General features: G+C 40.7%; 1 protein-coding gene across 1 annotated transcript; it reads right to left on the bottom strand.

Annotated features, from left to right (window-relative positions):
* Positions 1-6,418: 6,418 nt before the first annotated feature.
* LOC120792285 (ephrin-B2a-like) lies at positions 6,419-13,953 on the bottom strand. The gene is made up of 5 exons (XM_040131370.1): positions 13,737-13,953; positions 12,484-12,767; positions 10,668-10,760; positions 8,354-8,470; positions 6,419-7,315 (listed from the first exon to the last, which is right to left on the bottom strand). Exons 1-5 carry the CDS (start codon positions 13,841-13,843, stop codon positions 6,924-6,926), a joined length of 993 nt encoding a protein of 330 aa, XP_039987304.1. The 5' UTR covers positions 13,844-13,953; the 3' UTR covers positions 6,419-6,923.
* Between the last annotated feature and the right edge of the window lie 269 nt (positions 13,954-14,222).

The following is a 14,222-nucleotide window of genomic DNA, read 5'->3' on the forward strand; positions in this document are numbered from 1 at the left end:
AGCAGCCGTGCGCTGCGCTGCTTGAGCTGGTGTTAGCCCTGGTGAAAACATGGCAAACCTTGTTAACGTTATTCCAGATTACCCTAACTACCGAGGGAGGGGGCGCAGGTGCAGCCAGGGTGTTATCAGTGAAACAGCTGGCTCATTTTTGTGTCTGGTTCACCGGCTAATGAAACTGGAGTTGAGTTTGACGACACTGATTAGCCGCTAGCCAACAACAAACGAGCAAACGTTTGAAAATACACCGACGGTGCATCTGTCCCGCTGGATTGGCCGCATTTACCTACTATTAGCTTAATCTCACTGAATTATCCGCATTTATAATATTGTGTTTTTGCTTGCCCCGCAAAAACCACTATGTCAAGTTTATGCGGCTAGGCTAGGCTAGCTAAGCTAAAACGCGCGGCCTAACACTGCCCCATGTGCTGCTGCTTTGTTCTGGGGGGCACTTTAACTCACACACCACTGCACTCGAGTCTGAGCGGAGAAATAACCCGATTTACTAACTTACTTTTCAAATATCGCACTAGAGTGGTGATTTAAAGTCGGGGGGTGTTGCAAAGAAGCCGTATTTTTTTTAAACAAGTCACTAAAGCGCAGCGGAGAAAGCTCCGGACAAGCTTTTCAAATCTCCCTCATTCCCTCAATGGTGGAGCTGAGGGGGCTGCCATGCGCCTCACGTTACACTGTTTTCATCGCCAACAGCTCATTTATGTCTTACTGTTTGGATATCCCCCAATAGCGTGATATCGAGAGGCGTAAAAACAAGCGTAAAACACGCGGCTGTGGATTTCATTCACCAAAACAGAGATTAAAAAATAACCCGAAACCCGACTTCCTTGCCGATAAACATGCGCTCGGCAGACACTCACCAGCCGAAATCCACCATCTTCGCTCACTTGCTTGGGCTGCCGTGCTGTCTCTCGCCGACAAAAAGAGGAGAATAAATACGTAACTATCCCGAAAACTTTTCTACCGACGGACAAAAACGAGACACAAAGTGAAATCCGAGCCGATCGTGGGTGAATTTACTGCCCAGGAACGCTGGTTAAAAATGATTGCGGGGTTAGGAAAGTGGCGCGAAGGCGACCAGTTGGTAACCATGTGGGTGAATGAAGGGCGGCTCCCACTGAACGTAAATATCTAGCTACAACCCCCAACTCTCCACATTAGCATAGATAAACTACGGTACTTCCGACACACAGCTCCAACCACCCTCTCCCAAGGAAGGAGAGGGAGACACACGGACCACTGCTGTTTTCTTTTAATAAAAAAAAAAAAAAAAAAAAAAAAAAAAAAATTACATGCATGCGTGCCGGAGACCAGCCTGCTTAGTCATACGGTTTTATGGCCGTGTAGGTTTTGCAGTGTCCCGAAAAGGCAAATAACCATAAGTAACCAGTGAGCCCGTTTTTATGTAAATCAAAAATAATTAAATAACTACTCTCTATAGTGTCCACATTCGTATGCTCGTTTAACCACAAAAACAAATTAACCTGTTGCTGCTCAACAACACTTTAAAATCACGTATAAAAATGATGTAAAATAATGTATCGACCTGTAGCTCACATATATATTGTCGTGTTTCATTTTTGTCGGCCTCCATACGGAGAGACAAAAGAGAAAAATGATGTTTTTTTAATACCCTAATACCGAAATAAAACAAGTTTTACAGAGTTTTGTAAACTAATAAAGGCCAACTTTTTACTCATTTGTGTGCTTTGAGTTTGCTCAAGAATAAATGAAGAACTGTGTGCAAGATAAAAACTAATATAACCAAATATATATATATATGTATAAAACTGCAGAAATAATAATAATAATATAACAAAATAGTTTACTCATGAAGCACCTATCATAAACCCAGAATCAGTGGGCTGTGAACAGTAGACTAAAGGTCTACCAAAAGTATCTTTTGTCCAGAGATAATTAAATATTATCTTCTCATAAGTCTTTGAAAGGGCTTAAATGTTCAATGAAACTTTATTCAGGTAATTGAATCATAATAGGTTAACAGTGATGTCAGATTACAGTTGATTCTGTAAATTTAGCTTTTGAAAAAGTTCATTTTATTCTTAAATGATTTTTAGGGATCCAACGATGAGTGTGGGGTTGGAATTTAACTGTTAGTTTTTCAGTAACACTTAAAAAAAGAAGAAACTGTTAATAAAGTTTTACAAAAACAAGCTGCAACAACTGACTGAAAACAGCATTTGTAACCAAAATATAAATCTGATAATAAATAAGGACACGATAAGTGAAACAAATGAAGAAGTTTTTAGATCTAATTTAAATAATTGTTTTAAGGTAGTAAAGTCATTTTTTTAACATTAGTCCGTTAGTAATATTTTAGCATTTTCCCTTCAGAATAGTTCGAGGCAAAATGCTCCAGTAGCTCAAATGGTATAAAACTATGGATATTTGTTTTGTGCCGTGTGAAAAATCATAGTAATTAAAACTTGTTTAGGATTAAGAAAATGTTAAGGATCATGACTGTGTTTTGTGATTTGAGTTCCTCTCTGAAATAAACAATTGTGCTCATGCCCTGGAGTTGCTTTCTTCCCAGGTTTAAAATAAAACGTCTGGATGTTGTGGAGACTTTATGAGCAAAGGCATAAGCCAAAAAAAAAAAAACCACAACAGAAGAGCTGTCGAGTACTGCAACAAATGCGGGGCTCTTGGACAGGCTGTAGGGCCCAAACTCAACACTCCACACAATTTTTCTGCATCTAGTTAAAAGTAAAATGTCAGTAGATTCAATCATTCATAGAGTGAGATACGCAGCTTAGATCAATGTGAGCTTCCAACACGTGCTTCAGATGCTGCACTCTGCCAAATTTAATTTTCTGCATTTAGTGAGATCACAATGATTAGTGCACGGTGAAAGTTTTGTGGACTGTTTAGACTACAAGCTCCCAAACTTCAGTGTTTTGTGTTTTGAAATATTTTTATGATGGTTTGATCGTTTTTCCAGTTGACATGATTTTGGTCACTTTCTTTTAACTTGAGTTTAATACATTTTATGGTTGAAACGGCATACCTAGCTCACCTTTATTTCTGCACCATTTTCAGTAAGCAATTTCATAAAGCCACCACTGGTGGAGAGTAACTACTCTTACTTTACCTTTAAAATTAAGTTTTGTAGGTTTAAAAAAAAAAAAACGTTCGATAGATAGATTTTGAGTACTTCTTCCAACACTGAAAGCTACTAGTATGAGCTTCCGCTGTAGCTTTAAGAACAAATAAAAAAGAATCCTTCCAATGATCTTTTTGTTCACAACACAGATATGTAAATACAGTTAAATAAAGGATAAAAGAAGTGTTTTTCAAAAACACCCAATACATTTGCATTCGAGCAAAATAGCAAAGAAACAAGAGATGGTCTGTTCAACCTTCCAAATTCGTTTCCAGCTTTGCCACATTAAATTGAGCCAGTGGGTAGTTAGGAGTATAATGGAGGTTTGGTGACATGCAGTAAGAGTGTTTACCTTTTATCATCCGCTGAAGTACTTCTAACCCTGTGAATTGTCACAAACATGTGAGTGTGATACAGTATAGTAGCTGGCCAGCAGAGGGAACTAGCAAACTAGATACTGTACTGTAATAACACCATGGTTTTCCAACTGTAAGAACAAACACTAACCTCAACTTCCCTATCACTGGAGTTGTGTTTTAAAAAAAAGAAGTAATCTCTAGGCAACCCACTGAGATTCAGAGAATAGGTGAAAGACCTCATGCAAAGCAGCCAGTCAATAGGTCTAACATTTCCACTTGTTTACTCCAAAGCCCCTATGTGATGCACACTGATGTTTCTGTAAACGCGGTGAGACGCAAGATTTTTTTTTTTGCCCTCTTTTACTGCTGCTGTGTGTGTGATCTGAGCTTTAGTTGACACTCTTCCGACTGGCCCTCAACTAGAGAAACTTTGTACCCTAAAACCGGAATATCTGTGCTTCTCCACTTCTCAGGGCACACTGTGGGAGTGGGAGCGCTCAGTCATGACCCCCAACCCCCCACACAAAGCCAGTGGTGGAGCTAGTTCCTCTGCATATGGAAGTGAGGTTGGGGGTGGGTGGACACAGGGAGGTTGTAGACTTCACATTGTCCCATGGGGTCAGATAAAAGCTTATGCCTCTCCTTATTAGACCCCCCCCCCCGTTCATGCTCTATGCTCTCTGCACAAATCATTGTTACAGATTTATCCGAGAAGGTATCAGTTGCAAAAGCATTTTAGGACACTGTTGATGTCATAGTTTATCTTGTTTGGGATAAAGATAAAGGAAAAGCCGTCATACATATGAACTATAAAAAAATCATATTGTTATTCCTGCACTGTAAAACTGAGGAAAGAAAAGACTTCCTAGGTAAAACGTGCAACTTAAAACAACATGCTGGTAGTACTTTTGATATTAAAGCCTGTACCTGAGATCCAAAACATCGCCTCTGATGCAGCAGCACTTCTGCCCCTTTTCTCTAAAATGGCCTACCATATCCAAGCCCCTCCCACGACAGGGGCCATGAGCCTGGGGGTCTCTGTTTTGTTCTTCCTATAGAGGCCCGGCCGCCATTGTCTCCGTGTGACCCAGAGGTCAACTGAACTCACCTCGCCCGACCACAGCCCATTCAGCAGCGAAGCTTCACATAGGACAAAAACATCTCACAAGAGCAGGGATCACTTCAAGCGAGGGGGTGGGAAGACACACGCGCATGCACACAGCCAACGAACACACTCTGCAGGGCTTCAGAGTCAGACGCAAATTTGTGTTAAATTGTTTTTCTCACAATGTAGCTGGACACTAGAGTCATGTACAGGAAGTTGAAAGTGCTCAAAAACTGAATTTCAGTGAATCAAGTGCAGTGTTGTTGTATAGTTCAATGTATAGTCAGGATAGTATGCTTCCCCGCTGAAAACAGTAAGAGTGGTTTGGATTGTCCAAGACACGTCAAGTCTATTACATAAGTCAAGTATAGGAAGGAGTAATGAAATTACCTTTTGCACATTTTCTATTAACTCTCCCTCAGATATTTTAAATACATCTCTTGTCGATTTACGTTTTGCTGCGGGATAAGAATGAGGCCGTTCACGCCTGTCATCTGCAGCCCTTTATTAAAGTTTCCGTATCAGGCTAGAGGCCAAAAAGAAAAGTGGTTCACTGTGGAGAATATAACCTACTTCACTTGGGAAAAAAAAAGACCAACTGCAAATTTTCTCAGAAGAAATCAATTAATTTTTAAAACATCAGTTGACTAATATTTTCTGTAAAGAACCTGTTTAATTTTAGCTGAGTAGTTTCCTTGTTTGACGCACAGAGCACGTGTCCTGAAGATCATCTAGTCTGGCTTCTTGTATTGAGAGGCAACCATGTCCCTGGTGGAGAGAAAGCTCATGGAAGCTGACAGGTTGAAAACGTGCTGCATGATGTGGCTGAAGAAGCATGAAACATGTTCACCCATGGATGCTGTGCACAGAGCCACAGGAGCGGCTGTGAGACAATTAAATGCTGAATGTTTATGTGCTGGAATATATTTTCTTTACCTTTGCAGATAATTTGATAGCTTCTAAAGGTAGATTGCTGCAAAGATGACACTGCACTAGAGTGAGAAGTTGGGGGAAAGTTTTAAGAAAAAAAAGGCTCCTTTTTGTGTCTTGTGTCCTGATATGTGCAAGATTACAAATTATGAGAGTAAAGTGTCTTATTTGGAGAAAGGTTACAAAGTATTCCAGTTGCACTTTTTCCAAAAAAACAATATAAAACTGTGTTTTCCAGGACGTCATTTTTTTTGTCCGTTCAACCTTATAAGACAGGGTGAAAAAATCATCATGGTGCTGTTAACTACAAAATGACTGTCACTATCCCAGGAGCCCCATTAGACGTGTAATGAGGAAACCACGCTCTCTTGGGCAGTGCCAAGTTTTATGCCTTCAACCTCCAAAAATCATACAGGAAATGGTTTTGGTTTTAGACTAGTTCCACGACAACTGCAGCAGAAATGTCCTGAATACCTTTAAATGCAATACAGTGGCTATAATTGCTGAATACGACCATGAGGGTCTTAACAATAGCCATGGCCGGAGAGAGAACACAGACACTGGAGATGAGACTACTGACAGGTTGTCCAATGTTTGAAACTTTTAACAAGTAACAAAACCATTTCTGTTTTGAGTAGTTACATTTCAAAGGAAGATTTCTGTAGTCTGGAGCTCTGGCTATAGTACAGTATATTAAAAATGTTCAAAAAATGACACAAAATTAAAACAAATAACAGAAGCTGCGTTGATCAGAATGATTGAGCATTGAATCCCTTGGAATTGTTTTACTTTAATAAAAGCCACAAAATCATGTTTTTCAGTTCACTGAACAGCATTTCAAACAAAGTTTACACACTTCAGTTATGAAAAATCTATATTTAAGTGCTCACAAATTTAGTGTGTTAGAGTGCAATATCAATCTTTTTTTCCCCCCCAGTTTATCAGTAAACTAAATAAAATACACATTTACTGTACATGTGAAGCTGCCACACTCAGCGGCAGAGAGGAACAGCTGATTTCTTTGTAAAATAAAAACGAAAACAAACCGGCATTTGCTGCACACTTCCAGACATATCTCACAAAACAAACTGAACACAACTAGTGAATGATACGTTATGACGCATCAATTTTCTCTCTGATTGTCTCTTCACTAAGAAAACAAAGTGGTTCAAGAGCTTTTTCTGCACCTGGTGCAGTGTGACCTGAACAAGTATAAGACTGACATTTTCCTGTCCATGGTCAATGCAACACAGCTCCGAGACATATGCTACAAACTTTAAAACTGTAGCCACGGGAGCATTGTGTAATAGACTGTAGCCTGAGCGTGTCCACAATGGCTGACATTTATGATTCTCAACATATTAGCAAAAGACTGGACTTAGAGCAGCAAACATTAGACTTTGTAGTAGATGTTGGTGGGACTCTGGGGCGTTATCTCCTGAACTATGTACACAGGGGGCCCGTAGTCACTGCTCACACGCTCATAGTGACGGCAGACCATGCTGTCAGAGGCTCTCAGAGGAAAGACAACATCACTGCGGTCGGAGCCGTTGTTGTCGCTGCTAATGCTGTCCCGCTTCGGCACAGCCAAAGTGTTGAGGGAAACGGAGGCAGACTGCTGGCTCTCTGGGACACAGTGGCGGTGACGGTGCCTCCACAGCAGGACCAGCAGAATTATGATGACCAGAAGGAGGATCGCACAGCCAGAGAAAACCCACATGAACAGTCCTGGCGCAGAGCCGCCGCTGCCGCTGGGGTTTGTTTGCCCTGTTTCCGAGCCCGCCTCTGTCATGAGAAACAGAGGAGAGGCGGGAAAGATAAGTACGAGAAACTGAGATGAAAGAGGAAATCCGGGTGCGTGGCACAGAGATTTAAAAATTGTTTCACTCGGTTTATGCTCTGGTACAGGGCCGATCAGTACGTGTTAGCATGAAAAACCTCTGTCAAAGCTGGACACTGGGAAATGGGCTCTAATCTTTCGTGTCACACTGGTAAACAGCCCGGTGCCCCCCTCTGGCAGTGAGTGGGCCAATGAGTCACGATCACTGTAGGTTTGTAAATAAGTAAAGTAAAGACAGTGTTTCCTGATCCCTGGTATATCAGCATGGATACAATTTTTCAATCATTTCAACATGTTTCTGTTTGTAGATTCATAGGACGCCTTAGATGTAACAGGAAGGTCAAAATATTTCACTTTTTGGAGCATAACAGTAACATTTGCAAGCTAAAATTCAGATACATCCCTCTTTAAAGGCTTATAAGGCTTATATAGTGTTTTTGCATGTTTGTGCTTGTTTACCACAAATAACATAGACTTTAAATCACTGACAGCCATTTTCCAAAACATACTTTTAAAGATTTTTTAATTTATTATTCCTGAACTGCAGTTTATTTTGAGTTGATCCCACACACACCGTACCGCTGCTGTAAATACTAATTCAAGCACCAAATTCATGGCTGGTTAAGTAGTCCTTAACTAATGCAATATTAATTCCTGTTAGAGTAACGACTGATAAAAAGTACAGAGCCCCATTTTTTTAAGGGAAAATATTGAGTCTTTTTTTAAAAATTATGTTTTTGTGACCTGTTTGTAAACATTTACATGCTCACTAGGAACTAGTGGTCTCGCGGCTGAGTACCAGACACAAGGTAGGGAAGTCAGAAGGTACTGAGAGACAAACTGACACATTGGTTTTGTTTTGTTTTTTCATGCAAAAATATAATAATGGTCTTTTAAGTGTAAAGATTGTAAGTTCGTAAGATACACCAGAGATACACCTGTACATATTCTTCAGGCAATATTTTTTTGATTTGTCCCCGTACCAGTTTTGCTTTTTACGTCATCCTCTTTCGCAGAGGTGTCCTTGCTCTTGGACCTCGGTCGTGTGGGTGGGAATCTGGTGGGGGACTCCTGGAAGGTTGTAGGTGGATCTGAAGGGCCTGAAATATAAAAGCAGGACAGTCGAGCAGCTGACATAAGAGAATCACAACATATGGCTGCTAGGACTATACCGCAACATCTACTCATTTCCACTTGATAGTGTCATTCCTGTGTAGGTGGGGTTTTGCCACGACAGAAGGTTCTCAACGAAAATATATTGATGTTTGATGAATTATTAGTGTTTGCTATCAGTCCCTCAGGATCAAAGCAAGAGCAGCTTCTTTCTTTTTGGAGTGATTATTTAACATCACAGGAGAAGTGGGGAAACCATTTTCTAACCTAATTAGACCACAGAAAGTTGTGTCTTGAGTCACAACCGAGGCTCAGTTTTTCTTGACTGGAAAAACTATCACTAAGGTTCCCACTCTCGTGTGTATAATATAAACATAACTCAGTGCAGCCAAGTAACGTTTTTTCCTTCGGGTTTTTCCAAAAGGAATTTTGGGAACTGTAGGAAATCAAATGAAATGGTTGTCCCACCATTTTACAGTTGTATTGTGTCTTCTGTGACTCTGGAGGAGTTTTGTCAAGGAAATTACTTCAAATGACAGAATTTTTTCCTTCTTCCCTGCCCCATCAATCATCTCATAACTCCTCAGATTTATCTTGTGACCCTTTAGAGGGTCCCAACCCCTCGGTTGGGAACCACTGGACTAAGCTGGCTAACTGTGTAAAGTAGTTAAAACTATCAACACCGTGAGCGGCTACAGCGGTAAATTGCTGCTCACATATTGATGCATCGGCATTAATCACATACTGTCATATGTGATTGTTAGTTACCTCATGCAGTAATTTTACTTGCAATGGAGTATTTTTACATTGTTCTACTGGTACTTTTACTTAAATAAAGGATCTGAATATTTCTTCCACCACTGTTTTTGAAGTCTCTCAGCTGGTGGAGGGCCTCCTTAAGTAGGGCAAGACGGCAGTTTGAAGAAAAATATGGAGGCTGGCAAAGAAGAGGCAAGAACAACACTTCACGAATCACACTTGACAACACAGATTAGTATAATCTATTATACCAAATACAACCAAGAAATGTACTGCAGAGATTTAGGCATTCATTTCATTTCATTTATTGCTTTATGAGGAAGTATGTTCCACTGTTTGCCAGCCAGCAAGCTTAAGTTTAAGTTCTGTTTCACTGCTTTGGCATTCATTCCCCACTGATGTTAATTTAAATTTACTGTGAAAGTACAAAATAAGCACACGTTTATTAGATTTTCAGTTCTCAAGGCACAACAAGTAAATCCAAAACTAAACAGAGGGGTCGTGGCATTACCGAAAATCTTAACACATGACCAGAAACTGCAATGACTCCTGAATTGACTGACAGGAGTTTTAATATACGTAGACATTAACATGAGATTACAACTAAATCTGAGTTATTAATGTTTTCCGTTGCTGTTTACACCAGCAGCGTTTGTAAACACAGCAGGAAGACAGCCCTATATTTCCAGTTATGATCAGTTGAGAAACACACAAGATGCTGCTTTTTCATCTCTAACTCAAATTCTTGAATAATTCATATGAATAATACTTCACATTTCTGAGGTCAAAAAACTCCATGTTGGGGCTTTCACAGATTTAGCTTTGAAAGTTTTAGCAACATACACAGAAACACGGCATCTGTCGATTTCTCTGATCGTGTGGAGCTCAGTAGCGCACCAAAATACATAACACATATAAACAAGTAAACTAATGAAGGATAACCTTATACATGAATATGTATATAGCTGCTTTATTACATTTGAATGTACGTGATAAGAGCACAAAATGATTTTTTTTTAAAAAGTACCATTGATTGTTCTGATGTTAATACGTAAAAAAAAAAAAAAAAAGACTGAAACAACCAATCCGAATGATTGCATGCAAGATAATGCTGATGGCCTTAAGCTGCCAGTGGTTTGAATTGGGGATTTGAGATAATTCATGACGGCAGTCTCTCTTCAAGAGACCGAACAGACGATCGAGAAAATAGCAGAAAATCTCCTAGAGATTATCTGACCACTCAGTAATTCCAGAGAGGAAGTGATATTATTGTGTTACACGTATAATAACCAGAATCAAACAATCGCTGCTACTGTTCCTTTAGCCCTGTTTGTCACACAGCTGTGTCTCTGTGTGTCTCGCTTTCATTCACACAGCCAGCTTCATACACATGCTGGCACACGCATACAAACACAAATTACTTACTTTGGCCAACTCTCAGCACAAGCTTCATGGATTTGGTTCTACACACCCCTCCATCAGTGTTATCCAGACCTTGCAGAGCCCCGGTAGAGGTGGCTGGTGTACAGAGGGAGGAGGCAAGCGTCTAATTATTGTTTAAGTTTGTATTTCATGTAATAATCATAATACAAGATTATCCAGCAATGCATAGTTCCATTACGATTTAATTGCAGACTTTTTCAGTTGCCGAATGTTGCATCACTTGCAGTGCAAGAATATGCAGACACACATAGCACAAGCTATAATGTTACATACAGTATATTGATAATCACACACGTAAAATAAGAAGATGCAGCTAAGGCTGCACCAAATAATAATGATTTGTTTTTTTTTCATTCTGTGAAATGTCAGAAAACAGCTAAAAAGGCCCAACACAAGTTCCCACAGCCCAATGTGACATCTTCCTATTGCTTATTTCGTCTGTCCAACAGTCCTAAACCCAAAGATATTTCGTTTACTATTACATAAGACAAAGAATATGCTCATAAAATCCTCTCATTTAAGAAGTTTGAGCCAGAGAATTTTGCTTTTTTTTCTTTCCTGAATAACTGACATGATTGAGCGATTATCAGAATATTTGGTGATTACACTCAGTTGACAGTTTACTAGCAAACACCTAGCTACAACTAATGCAGTCTACTACAGCAGTCCAGCGACAAATCCTGCCTTCATGAAAGTTCAAATGTTCAGTTTCTGATTAAACTGGTTAAAGTTATATAGTTCAACAGCACCACAGACTACAGGTCTCGGGATACGAACTGTTTTACATTATACAGAGAGGTGTTTCTGCTATTTAGTCTGCCCTCATTGATGTAAACGGAGTGGACAAAAGAATGGAGGCAGTCAGTTCGGCACCACAAGCTACATCCTCCAAAATGACCGTACAGTTGAATCAACAACTCTAAAACAGTCTCAGCAAAAACTGAAAATGATAAACTTCATGAATGGAGGATTTATTGCAGGACTGTTGTATTAGACTGCATTAGTTCTAGCTAGGTGTTCCGAATAAACTGCCAACTGAATGGATGCAACATGGGTGGTGGACAAAACGAATAAATAAAAAAACAACTTAGAATCCAGCCTTTTTAAGAGATAACAGAGTAGCAACAACTAAAAAACATTCAAAGACACATAAACACACACCGAGAACTCTCGTTCACCCCTGTCACCCCCCACACGCACACACACACACACACACACACACACACACACACACACACACACGCACGCGCACACACACACACACACACACACACACATAGACTTGTTAGCAGCATTTAGGTCAGATAACAACATCTCATAGGCTACAAGCTATGTTGCCATGAAAGCTCCCATCAAATCTGCCTGATGCTGTAAAAGCCTTGTGTGATTTGGGGCATGTAAGCCCTTGGAGTCACACTGGCCTGCCAGAGCGATGTGTGCTGTCAGAGCGTGGCGAGGCGGATGAGGCTACATGGTCAGACTTGCTCTCTATCTCATGCATCACTTGCCACTAAGATGCTGGTTTAACCGACAGCGGTCCAATAACGAGGCCACGTTTTTTGATTCTCACGCAAACTGACAAATTGGGAGGGAGCCAAGGATGATGGCTTCCTCTTCTCCCAGGAGAAAAAAAAAAAGAAAAAGAAACAGTTGCTAGCATGGTTTCAAATACTGCTCCACCTGTAGCAACCAGTAGCCTGTGCCTCTCTTCTACTGATTTTAAGATGATGCAAATGTTCATTTGCTCTGAGACATACAAGGGTGACATCTAGATTAATGATTATCTGGAATAACTCACAAGTGATGTAATAGTCCCTCCCCTTGAGGAACTCCAAACCCCACAGGTTGGGGCTGAATTCCTGAAACTTGAAGGTGAACTTGACATCCCGGTTAGGCTTGTCACAGTTCAGCAGGGGTGTATCCGTCTTGTCGATGGCGCAGCGCTCTATCTGACTTCGAGAGACCAGGTACACTCTGTAGAACTCCTCCTTTCCCCCCGGTGAAGCATCTACCCGGGGACACACAATGTCCATCTTGTCCCCTATCTGAGGGTACAGGACGAGACCCTGACCTGGAGTAAATCTGTGCGTGAGAGGGTGACAGGGGGGAAAAAAATAGAAAATAAATCCAATTGCAAATGACCTGTTATACAATGCAGACTAAAACATCATTATTTAATTCTCGGCTTCGATTAATAAACCACAAAGTGGCAACATTTTTTAAATTTTACGATGAATCCCAAACGAAAAACGTCTTACCAACAGCAGCACATAGCAACATATGTAGCTTTGAATGCTCTAAAACCGCCTGGCTTTCTCCAGCGAATTAAGATTTAGAAATCAGAAAATAGTGAGAAATGCCCATCACAAGTTTAAAAAATGCCCAAGCCGATGTTTTCAGACTGCTATTTTTGTCTATGGAACAGGCAAAACGCAAACATCTTCACTTTTAAAGCTGGAGAGTAGTTATTCAGTCAATTTAGTCGATCAGAAAATGAATCTGCTACTATTCTGATAATTGAGTAACTGTTTGAGTCATGTTTCAAACCAAAACTCTCTAGTTTCAGTGGTGTCCTTTGTCTTATGTGATAGTAAGCTGAAGATCTTTGGGTTTTGCACTGTAGATTGGACAAATCAAGCAAAGTGAAGACAACACCTTGGAATTCTCACATTTTATAGATTAAAGAATGGATCCATTGATTGAGAAAAGCAAGTTCAATTATTTGAAATGATACAGAACAGAGAAAAAGCAGCAGATCCAGACACCGGAGAGGTTGGAGCTGGATAATGTTTGGCATTTTTGCTTCATAAATTACTTAAACAATTAATCCCTTGTCAAAATTGTCATTAACTGTAATTTTCTGTTTTGTTCCGAACGATTAATCGACTACTGATTTGAAATGAAATATCCAAACTGTAGCCCGTGATCTGCAGTGAAAGGGTCGCCTCTCCCCTGTTTAACTCTCAATCCATCAGTTAGGTCACACTACACTGCACAAAGCAGACGCAGAAACTTGCACCCGTCCAGCGTGAAGCTGATTCATCCACCTACTTTGCATTGGAGCCACTCCAGTGGATGGACTCCAGAGTGGCGGCGCGACACCAGCAAACGATGGCCAGCAGGATCAAGGCGCCGCAGCTCCATGTGCTTCTCCCCATCCCCGGGCAGGTACACGACGGCTCGCTATCATGAAACAGAGTGGAAGCGGGCTAAAAGCTGCTGCCTCCGCATGTCTCCGGTGGCCCCAGGTGCGCGCAGACGACCCATCCCTGAGTGAGAGCCCACCAAGTTGCGAGTCTTCCCCCTGCAGTTGTAGGAAATTCTCCACATTGTCCGTAATTGGCTAGAAAACCATTCGTGTGACGAAATGCATGTACGGAGGACAGAGATTGTGTGGAGTATTTAGTCATCAGCTGACTGACCGGTCCGCCCATTTACAGGCTCATGCGTAGGGTGGGCGCATTTTTTTTCCCTCTCTCGTGTACATTTCCTCACGTTAAGTGGGATTTTTTATTTTATTTTTATTTTTTTTTCAAT

This window comes from Xiphias gladius, chromosome 1, assembly GCF_016859285.1.
Source record: "Xiphias gladius isolate SHS-SW01 ecotype Sanya breed wild chromosome 1, ASM1685928v1, whole genome shotgun sequence".
Lineage (NCBI taxonomy): Eukaryota > Metazoa > Chordata > Actinopteri > Istiophoriformes > Xiphiidae > Xiphias > Xiphias gladius.

Bases quoted from the DNA above. Each gene is read 5' to 3' on its own strand.
- LOC120792285 (XM_040131370.1), bottom strand. From the start codon at position 13,843: ATGGGGAGAAGCACATGGAGCTGCGGCGCCTTGATCCTGCTGGCCATC. The intron at 12,768-13,736 runs GTAGGTGGATGA...TCTCACGCACAG, and splicing joins TGGAGTGGCTCCAATGCAAA to ATTTACTCCAGGTCAGGGTC. The intron at 7,316-8,353 runs GTACGGGGACAA...TTCTCATGACAG, and splicing joins TGACGTAAAAAGCAAAACTG to AGGCGGGCTCGGAAACAGGG.